Below are 11857 nucleotides of genomic sequence, written 5' to 3'. Positions count from 1 at the left end.
AAATACAGGAAGTGCTCATTCAGGAAAGCACTTCCTGTATTTGAGGTACACAGCGCCACCACTGGGCTCCCTCTGTCATCACTGCTGCCGGGTAGCCCACGGCTGAACTAACACAGGGCTGACAGTAAGTGCCGGGGATGGGATGGAGAAGCGGGGAATAGAAAGCCCTGCGCATGTGCGCCCTTGGCTGGTGGGCGCCCTGAGCGACCGCTCCGGTCGCTCAGGTCAAAGGCCGGCCGTGTTGCTAAGTCCACCCTTGGTGGAGGGTTGTACCCATCTTCTTCCCATCTACAGAGAGCGACTTTTAATCCTGAGTGGGGTCAGGTTAATCTCCCCACCTGCCTTCACAGTGGTTGCCTAATGGTAACCCTGGTTTGTGAGTATTAAATTGTTATATTACTTATTATTAATTATCATCTATACAATATCACACTATTGGGCTCTTGGTGTCCCCCCTCCCTTTTTCTGGAAAATGTTAATTTTAGAGCAATCACAAATCTTTGTTTTTTTCCGATTTCTGTTTATTTATTTATTTTAATTTTTGCATTCTCTGATGCAAACAATGACTATTGAAATACTCTTCAAAAATCGGAAATTGGAAAAATGGTAAATCGCAAATCTGGAAAATGGAAATTGGAAAATTGGAAAAATGAAAAAATGGAAATCGGAATTTCCGTAGAATCAGAAATCACCAGTTCCAACCATCCCTTATCCAGAGCCCTCCCTCTCCATAGGTGAGAAGCTGACTATTTTATTTTAGCTTAGGAGTTGCTTTGAGTTGGGTAGTTTAGGAGGGAGTTACCTCTAATCTACACATTCTTTACATTCATGCCTTCCAGATGAGTCAGTGGTGTTCCTCTGGCTGCCAAATCTCCCACCTCAGAAGCCGCCTGCAGGCTGCAGAGCGATTACTGTGCATAGCAGTGAGGGAATCTGACAGAATCCGGTGACCCATCACACAGCAGCTGGCACATGTGTGTCAGAGCAGGGATGGCTGAATGTGTGATGGCTGAATGAGAACCGAATCACTGATTAGTTGCAATCCCCTAGTGCAGTGATGGCTAACTTTGGCACTCTAGCAGTGGTGGAACTAGAAGCAGTGGCGTCCCTACCATTGGGCGCAGGGGAGCGTGGCGCCCCGGGTGACTGACAGCCAGGGGGGTGTCACCACGACCCCCCATGGTAGGGGAAGAGCAACGCTAGAAGGAGGGGTAGGGGACAGCGGCGGGGAGGGGGGACAGATCCCCCCCTCCCTCACCTGGGTCCCCTCCTTCTTCCTCTCTTCCCCGCTGCCCACCCGGGACCCCCCCCCCCCCTCCTGACATCGAACTGTCCCGGAGGCAGAGCAGGGCTACGGGAAGATGGCTGCCAAAGCCCTGCAGGGGACTATTTGTGTCTCCAGTACAGGGCCTCGGGTGCCATCTTCCCGTAACCCTGCTCTGCCTGTCAGCGCGGGAGATGTGCTGCAGGAGGATCGTCGCTGGAGGATCATCGGGAAGCTGCACATCAGCCGGCCAGGTAAGTGATTTTTTTTTTACAGGTTTATTTTCTGGTGAATGCTGCGCACATAACGATTATTTTCTGGTGAATGCTGCGCACATAGCGATTATTTTCTGGTGAATGCTGCGCACATAGCGATTATTTTCTGGTGAATGCTGCGCACATATCGATTATTTTCTGGTGAATGCTGCGCACATAGCGATTATTTTCTGGTGAATGCTGCGCACATAACGATTATTTTCTGGTGAATGCTGTGCACATAGTGATTATTTTCTGGTGAATGCTGCGCACATAGTGATTATTTTCTGGTGAATGCTGCGCACATAGCGATTATTTTTTGGTGAATGCTGCGCATTTAGCGATTATTTTCTGGTGAATGCTGCACACATAGCGATTATTTTCTGGTGAATGCTGCTCACATAACGAGTATTTTCTGGTGAATGCGGCGCACATTGTAATTTTTTTCTGGTGAATGCTGCGCATATAGCGATTATTTTCTGGTGAATGCTGCGCACATAACGATTATTTTCTGGTGAATGCTGCGCATATAGCGATTATTTTCTGGTGAATGCTGCGCACATAGCGATTATTTTCTGGTGAATGCTGCGCACATAGTGATTATTTTCTGGTGAATGCTGCGCACATAACGATTATTTTCTGGTGAATGCTGCGCACATAGCGATTATTTTTTGGTGAATGCTGCGCACATAACGATTATTTTCTGGTGAATGCTGCGCACATAGCGATTATTTTTTGGTGAATGCTGCGCATATAGCGATTATTTTCTGGTGAATGCTGAGCACATAGTGATCATTTTATGGTGAATGCTGCGCACATAGCGATTATTTTCTGGTGAATGCTGCGCACATAACTATTATTTTTTGGTGAATGCTGCGCACATATCGATTATTTTCTGGTGAATGCTGCGCACATAACGATTATTTTCTGGTGAATGCTGCGCACATAGCGATTATTTTCTGGTGAATTCTGCGCACATAACGATTATTTTCAGGTGAATGCTGCGCACGTAGCGATTTTCTGGTGAATGCTGCGCACATAACGATTCTTTTCTGGTGAATGCTGCGCACATAGTGATTATTTTCTGGTGAATGCTGCGCATATAACGATTATTTTCTGGTGAATGCTGCGCACATAACGATTATTTTCAGGTGAATGCTGCGCACGTAGCGATTTTCTGGTGAATGCTGCGCACATAGTGATTATTTTCTGGTGAATGCTGCGCACATAACGATTATTTTCAGGTGAATGCTGCACACGTAGCGATTTTCTGGTGAATGCTGCGCACATAACGATTATTTTCTGGTGAATGCTGCGCACATAGTGATTATTTTCTGGTGAATGCTGCGCACATAGAGATTATTTTCTGGTGAATGCTGCGCATATAGTGATTATTTTCTGGTGAATGCTGCGCACATAGCGATTATTTTCTGGTGAATGCTGCGCACATAGCGATTATTTTCTGGTAAATGCTGCGCTCATAGCGATTATTTTCTGGCGAATGCTGCGCACATAGCGATTTTTCTGGTGAATGCTGCGCACATAACGATTATTTTCTGGTGAATGCTGCGCACATAGCGATTATTTTCTGGTGAATGCTGCGCACATAACGATTATTTTCTGGTGAATGCTGCGCACATAACGATTATTTTCTGGTGAATGCTGCGCACATAACGATTATTTTCTGGTGAATGCTGCGCACATAGTGATTATTTTCTGGTGAATGCTGCGCACATAGCGATTATTTTCTGGTGAATGCTGCACATATAGCGATTATTTTCTGGTGAATGCTGCTCACATAGCGATTTTCTGGTGAATGCTGCCCACATTACGATTTCTGGTGAAATGCTTTTCTCTTTATGATTATTTTATGGTTCAATGCTGCTCTTTTTACGATTATTTTATGGTGAAATGCTGCCCACTTTACGATTATAATAACCAGCACCGGGTTTCAAATGCCCTAGGTAGGCCACTGACTACAAGTCCCATGAGGCATTGCAATACTCTGGCGATCCACACCTGTATAACACTGCCTAAGGGGGGAGAACCCGACAGAGGCATTTCCCCTGCTCGGCGGGTGAAGGGGTGGGGCTACGGCCAAAGGGGCAGAGCCACGGGAGACGGGGCGGAACCGCAGGTGTGAATGAGGATGAGCAATGGACAGCCGGGCAAAGAGGCGGAGCAACAGCTGGGAGGGCCGTTGTGCAGAGTGCAGAGTGCACAACTTGGGGGAAGTCACCTCTCCAGGATCCTCTTCCTCTGCATGATGCATGTGATAGCAGAGAGCCTAGTAGGAGGAAGAGGATTCTGAGAGAGGTGAATTCTGCTTCAGCTGCAAACTCTGGGGTTGGGGACACCCTGTGTACTTGGTGGGGGTCACCTGGCTGGCTACCTATACTGTGACTGGAGGAGGGGTAATTTGGCTAACTTTAAAGGACTTACGAGTCCAAATAAAAAAAAATAATTAAGTACCTGAATGAGATTTGAATGCACGGAGGACGCCATCCGCGCCCTCCGTACAGCTCCGCCAGGTTCCTGCAGTTCAATCGTCCCCTTGGACCGCTCCTCCAGTCCCAGTATAGGTAGCGAGGTGACCCCCACCAATACTACCTATACTTGCATCCAGTGTCGCCCTCCTCACCCAGTGTCGCCCTCCCTATGTAGTGTCACCCACCTGCCACCCAGTATCACCCTCCTCCCACTCAATGTCACCTACCTACCACCCACTGTCACCCTCCTCCCACCTAGTGACACCTTCCACATGCAATGTCATCCACCTCCCACCAGTGTCACCCTCCCCACCCAGTGTTACCCTCCTCCCACTCAGTCACTCACCTACCACCCAGTGTCAACCTCCCCACCCAGTGTCCCCCTTCTCCCACACAGTGTCGCGTACATCAAAAAAGGGCGTCGGGAAAAAAGGGTGCGTGGTGTAAACGATAAGCAGTATTATCGTTTATAAAAATATTTTGTAGAATTTCATTTACAAATAGTGTTTTAATGTGTATGAAATCGGCAATTCTTAAAACGTTAATCTTCCCTGTTTCTAAACTGAAACGTATAATTACGTTTGTTAAAAAAACAGTATTATTTGTTTAAACATTATAATTATATATTGTTATGAATAATCTTGATTTATCGTTTATTATTATAATAAAATGTGAAAATATTTTTTATAAAAATGATATTAATATAAGTACATTCATTATAACTGTTGATTAGTATTATTAAAATTGTACTAAAACTATACCTAACCCTACTCTCACACAGAACCCTCCCTGTACCTATTCCTAACCCCTAGACCCCCTGGGGGTGCCTAAACCTAAAACCCCCCTGGGGGTGCCTAAACCTAAGACCCCCCCTGGTGGTGCCTAAACCTAAGACCCCCCTGGGGGTGCCTAAACCTAAGACCCCCCCCCCCCCCCGGGGGGTGCCTAAACCTAAGACCTCCCCGGGTGGTGCCTAAACCTAAGACCCCCCTGGTGGTGCCTAAACCTAAGACCCCCTATGGATAATAATGTTTTACAAACATTAATAAATAAAAAATTTAAATAAAAAAAATGTAAATAATTTTTTTGGGTGGATAATAATGTTTTAGAAATGTTTTACAAATAGTGATTGTAAAAAATATATTGCAATTTACGTTACGTACTGATCGCTTTATTTTGTGAATAATAATGTTTTACAAACAGTAAGGGTTAAAATGTTAAATAATGTTTTAATTAAATAGGATAAATATGTTTAGTATTTTTATAAACGTTATTCGTCACAGGCTCGTTTTCTAAACGTAAATCATCACAAGCACAGTTATAAAACATTAAACGATATTTATAATGGGAGTGAATGGGGTGCCCTTTTTGTCCACTTGTCTCATGCGCCCAAATCTGCTGCTTCCCACAGTGTAACCTTCCACACTCAATGTCACCTTTTCCCCACCCAGTGTCACCCTTCCCACTCAGTGTCACCCTCCTGCCTCACTTAGAGTCACCCTCCCCACTCAGTGTCACCCTCCTCTCACCCAGTGTCACCCTCCTCCCACTCAATGTCACCCACCTACCACCCAGTGTATTTTGTTGTGATTTTAATGTAAGTCAATGGAAAAATTAAACCGACCCGCAAAACGCTCACCGGTGTGTCAGGACCCTAAGACAGTTAAGCCTTATATACATGCTGTATTGCTGTCACCTTAAATGATCATAGATGAATCATTGGCTCGTAGGGAAACAATTCTTCTGTACAGATACTGATACACTTTCGCTATAGCTAAGCAGCATGCAGAGCTGGGACAAGGTCCTTCAGCACCCAAGGCAGAGACACCAAAGTGCGCCCCTCCATCCCTCCCACCCCAGCCGTCACACACTGATTGCTATTAGACTAAGAGGCGCCCCAGGGCCCACAACCTCCCCAACACCTTAATCTCTAGTTATCTGGCTTGCCGTCACTGCCATGTATCCCCTTTTCTTATTTCTCTCTGCTTCAAACACAATAGGGGAATGGTAGCAGAGTGAGTTGTGCGCCCCCTCCTAATCTGCGCCCTGAGGCTGGAGCCTCTCTTGCCTCTGCCTCTGCCTAGCCCTGGCAGCATGTGCTGTTCTATGGAGAGGGATAGAGGGACAACTAGCGGTAATCGTCATCCTGTAATCAGTGAGGGGGTAAGAGAGGACATTGCGCTCGTTTGTCATGAGACACCTGTACACACACAAGATTCCTGCCTGAAATGGCATAAAACCATCATCACGGCTGAGAATTATCCAGCATGTGTCTGACAGTTAAAATAAATGGAAATTTAGATGAGTACAAACGGCTATTCCTGGATCGCGCAGGTAAAACTGCACCCTGAACTCCTTTGCATGCTGAAGTCTCGTCAGTAGACTGAGGGCTGCATTCTCATGAAATTGTGGTTTTTGTGACATTATAATTGTATATTTTGTGCTCGGCTTCAAGAACTCGTCCTTTAAAAGCACAATTAGAAACCAGTTACACCGGGTGCTGCATCATACGCCTGGGAAATCCCAGCTCTGCACACCCTAAATGCTGGGGCAGCCTGAGGGCTCAGAGGGTCGCCCCACCCACAGAGGAAACTGCAGACTGTGGTGGATGCTATCTATCTATGTACAAGACAAGACAAATAACATTTGTATTGCACTTTTCTCCTGGCGGACTTAAAACGCCAGAGCTGCAGCCACTAGAGCGCGCTTTATAGGCAGTAACAGTGTTAGGGAGTCTTGCTCATGGACTCTTTACTGAATAGGTGCTGGCTTACTGAACAGGAACAGCAGAGATTTGAAGCCCTAAAGAGAGTCTGAAGCGGGATTAAATAAATGATTTTACCTTGTATTAATGTTCAGCACTATACTGTAGCTAGTGCTAAAACTCTGCATCCCTGTGGCAAAACGAGGGGTTTATACCCCCCAAATCCCCTGGGCTAACAACGGGGAGCGCTTCCTGCTTGAGGCAGAGCTTATGGCTGTAGCTCTGCCTCTTCGCACATCAATAACCGCTGATTGCCTCCTCTCCCCGCCCTCTCAATCTGTCTTCACAGAGAGGGGCAGGGAGAGGCGGAGATTGACGCGCATGGAGGCAGAGCTGCAGCTCAAAGCTCTGCCTCCATGAGCAGCAAAATCCACGACCAAGAAAGCTGTGGATTTTGCAGAGGGCATTTGGGGGGTATAAACCACTCGTTTCGCCACGGGATAGCGGCGGTTTAGCATTCCCTATAGTGATTAACATTAATACAATGTAAAATCATTAACTTAATATCGCTTCAGAGTCACTTTAACCACTATGCACCAACAACAATTTAAGGCCCATACACACATCGGATTTTTGCGAACGACTCGTCGTTTGAACGTTACGTTGTTCCGTCGTTCGCACGTCAAATCCAGCGTGTATACAGACTATCGTTCAGGTGCTAAGACTGGTTTTCAGCGATCCGCCCGGCTGAAAACACTGAAAACCAGTCTTATCACCCGAACGATAGTCTGTACACACACTGGATTTGACGTGCGAACGACGGAACGTTAAAACGATGGGTCGTTCGCAAAAATCCGACGTGTGTATGGGCCTTTACCCTCACATTCACATCAAGCAGGAAATCTAGTAATGATAAGAACAATTTGTACTAAATTCAAACTGTTGCACTAATTTGCATGAACTTTGCATTTAGTTGCACTAATGAAAGATGTTTGCATACCTTCCAACTGTCCCTCTTTTGGAGGGACAGTCCTTCTTTGGGAAATCTGTCCCTCTTTCCTCCTCATTTGTCCCCCTTACAGGACTGATGTACAGATCTGTGTAAATATATGTACTTTTCTACTGAAAAATGTGTTTAACTGACTGATAAAAAAGGATCAGTGTGGTTTGAACAATAAAACTACATCTTTTGATTCAGAATACTTTGTGATATGCGTGGTGAGGGGTGTGGTGGGGGAGTGGTTAGAGATGCGGCTGAGGTGAGTCATAAAGTGTCCCTCTTTCTTATCTCAAAAAGTTGGGTGGTCTGTGCGCTCCAAAAATCGTTTGGCATTGTGTACTAGACCCTTTCACCATGATGAGGTGCCTTCGTCAAAAGGGCCCTACTCTACCCACACCAGTCAGTGAAGCAAGCAAACAAAAATGTCATGCTCTCAAACTGGAAATTTACACATCTATGTATCTACAGTATCTATAGCGATAGAAACCAATGTTTAATATTGAACCTAGCTGTGCTTTAAAGTGTACCCAAGGTGAATAAAAAGAAAAAAAAATGTGATGCTTACTGAAAGCTACATATCTTACGTGTCACGATTTTTGAAGCAATTTTTTGAGTGACAAGCGATCGCTTCCGCAATTTCACATCGTGGGTACGTGTACCTGATTAGACGAATGGCGCCATGTGACTCATGCCGATTAGGACCTTTGCGGGCGGCGGATCGGATCTTTAAGATCCTCGGTGACTCCCACCCAAAGTGCCCTGATCATTTGAACTCTCGTTCACACTTGTTGTGTGACGTTGCGTGTCACCGCTGGTAGGAAGATGGATCTGGCAATGCTTGATCAGTCGGCTGCATCGCTGAGAGCTGAGACACACCAGAAAAGCTCCCCAAACGGTTTAAAAAGCTCTTCCCAATGTAGTGCTATGGGTTTTGTTTTTTTTAACAAAACCTCATCACTCCAGTGTGCATAGACAAAACTCAAAACACTCAGAAAAACTCCTTTGGTGTGCACCAGGCCTGAGCGTTCCCTGAATCATCTACCAGTGAGTACGGGCCTTAAAGAGAACCTGTAACAGAAAAAAGTGCCCCTGGGGGGTACTTACCTGGGGACGGGGAAGACTCTGGATCCTATTGAGGCTTCCCCCTATCCTCCTCCATCCCATGGTGGTCTCACTTGGCTGCTTTGAACAGCGTAGACGCAGTATTGGCTCTTAGCTCGGAATCAGGTGGAAATAGCTGATCCCAGTCGGGTCCGCTCTACTGCGAAGGAGAAGAGGAGTGGGGTCGCGATCTATAGGAGAGTTCCAGGGGCAAACCCAGGACTTTCAAGCAGGGTGGGTGTTCCTGAAATGTCTCCATCAGCCACACACAATACAGTATAATAATATGGTAGGGCATCATGCTGGGTACACATAATGCAATTTCCCGTCTGACTGACAGGATGTGACAATTATTTCCTAAATGTTCGATCTGCTCCCGATTGACAATGGGATCGATCAGGAGTAGTTTGGATCCAGATAATAATGAGGACAGCCGACATTGCTAATGAAGGGGAAAGTGATAAGTGAAGCATTCACAAAGCAGGGTACAGGGCTGTGCTCATACCTGATTCTAAGTTCCCCAGAGCTGCCCCATGCTCTGTACACGCACTGCTGCTCCAAGCTCTGTACACACACTGCTGCTCCGTGCTCTGTACACACGCTGCTGCTCCATGCTCTGTACACACACTGCTGCTCCATGCTCTGTGCACACACTGCTGCTCCATGCTCTGTACACACACTGCTGCTCCAAGCTCTGTACACACACTGCTGCTCCGTGCTCTGTACACACACTGCTGCTCCGTGCTCTGTACACACACTGCTGCTCCATGCTCTGTACACACACTGCTGCTCCAAGCTCTGTACACACACTGCTGCTCCGTGCTCTGTACACCACGCTGCTGCTCCATGCTCTGTACACACACTGCTGCTCCATGCTCTGTACACATACTGCTGCCCCATGCACTATACACACGCTGCTGCTCCATGCTCTGTACACATACTACTGCCCCATGCACTGTACACACGCTGCTGCTCCATGCTCTGTACACATGCTGCTGCTCCATGCTCTGAGCACACGTTGCTGCTCCATGCTCTGTACACACGCTGCTGCTCCATTCTCTGTACACACCCTGCTGCTCCATGCTCTGTACACACCCTGCTGCTCCATGCTCTGTACACACCCTGCTGCTCCATGCTCTCTACACACCCTGCTGCTCCATGCTCTGTACACACCCTGCTGCTCCACGCTCTGTGCACACACTGCTGCTCCATGCTCTGTACACACCCTGCTGCTCCATGCTCTGTACACACCCTTGCGCTCCATGCTCTGTACACACCCTTGCACTCCATGCTCTGTACATACCCTGCCGCTCCATGCTCTGTGCACACCCTGCCGCTCCATGCTCTGTGCACACCCTGCTGCTCCATGCTCTGTACACACCCTGCTGCTCCATGTTCTGTGCAAACACTGCTGCTCCATGCTCTGTACACATACTGCTGCCCCAAGCTCTGTACACACACTGCTGCTCCAAGCTCTGTACACACACTGCTGCTCCGTGCTCTGTACACCACGCTGCTGCTCCATGCTCTGTACACACACTGCTGCTCCATGCTCTGTACACATACTGCTGCCCCATGCACTGTACACACGCTGCTGTTCCATGCTCTGTACACATACTACTGCCCCATGCACTGTACACACGCTGCTGCTCCATGCTCTGTACACATGCTGCTGCTCCATGCTCTGTACACATGCTGCTGCTCCATGCTCTGTACACACGTTGCTACTCCATGCACTGTACACACCCTGCTGCTGCTCCATGTTATGTGCAAACACTGCTGCTCCATGCTCTGTATACACACTGCTGCTCCATGCTCTGTACACACGTTGCTACTCCATGCTCTGTACACACCCTGTTGCTCCATGCTCTGTACACACCCTGTTGCTCCATGCTCTGTACACACCCTGCTGCTCCATGCTCTGTACTCACGCCGTTGCTACATCCAAAGTCAACTGTAGCAGGGAAAGAAAGTGGGCAGGGCAGCACATAGTGCAGGCAGCAGCACAGTGCTGTGAGCTGCAGGGTACCTGCAGATATTCTGATGTCTCAACTTGTGCCTGTCCCCAGACACTGCAGCGGCCCTGATCTGAGGGGGGATTCTGGGCAGCTGTAATCCCCCCTGCGTTTGCCTATGGGTTCCTGGCAGGAGCGATAGAGGGTGAGGAGGGTGGCGTGGGAAGCTTCTGGAGGATCCAGACAGTTCCCTCTACCTATGTAAGTATCTACCATAGCCATATATCTATATTATGTAGCGTATGTATGGTAGTCTAGGGCCAATTTTGGGGAAGCCAATAAACTTAACTGGATGTTTTTGGGAAGTGGAAGGAAACAAGAGTGCATGGAGGAAAGCCACACAGACATCAGGAGAACATACAAACTCCATGCAGATAGTGCCCTGGCTGGGTTTCGAACCAGGGACCCAGCTATGCCACTACGCCACAGTGCCGCCATGACTCATTATGCCACTCTACCTTCCTACTGGCAGAGCGCTATGGAATGGGTGTGGCCCATTGATGGGGGTGTGTCTTACAGTGTGTAGCATGGCAATCTGCTGATTGGGACATCAGGGACAGACCAGCGCAAGGTCTAGGCTAGGAATTAAACACAGTGTTTCATTTTTTCAGTTTACACTGTTGATGTGCTAATGTGGGGGTTGGAAGTTGGAACAGCAGCAAAGTTTTTTCAGAATTCCTGGAATTCCTTGTAAGCAGCACTGCAGAAACTAGAGATTCCTTTGCTTGAATGAGTTGTCCAAGTGCTGCACTTGATCTGCCAGTATCTTCAGCACATGGACTGGCAGTCTGGCACGTTAATAGCATGAGTCATGGAGGTAGGTGAGTCACTGAACAGGAAGAGCCCTGACTTCCCCACAACTCAGCAACAACATTACTCACTGTTCCTCTAGTCTGAAAAAAAAAACAAGAGTTAACTAGAACTTTAAAGACACAAAGGGCCTGATCCACTTCAAGTTTTCTCCTAAGTGATATTTTCACATTATAAATAAAACCATAGCTCCCAACTGTCCCTCTTTGGGAGACCTGTC

General features: G+C 47.3%; 1 protein-coding gene across 1 annotated transcript in view; it reads left to right on the top strand.

Moving 5' to 3' along the window:
• Positions 1–322: 322 nt before the first annotated feature.
• LOC137504429 (calpain-8-like) overlaps positions 323–11857 on the top strand; it is a 128404-nt gene continuing 116869 nt past the window's right edge. The window contains exon 1 of the mRNA XM_068232840.1: positions 323–376. Coding sequence (XP_068088941.1) covers positions 361–376 — 16 coding nt within the window. The 5' untranslated portion in view covers positions 323–360. The remainder of the gene's footprint in view (positions 377–11857) is intronic.

This window comes from Hyperolius riggenbachi, chromosome 4 (assembly GCF_040937935.1).
Source record: "Hyperolius riggenbachi isolate aHypRig1 chromosome 4, aHypRig1.pri, whole genome shotgun sequence".
Taxonomy (NCBI): Eukaryota; Metazoa; Chordata; class Amphibia; order Anura; family Hyperoliidae; genus Hyperolius; species Hyperolius riggenbachi.
The sequence above is the reverse complement of the archived record's forward strand: the minus strand, read 5'-3'. Positions and strand labels throughout refer to the sequence as shown.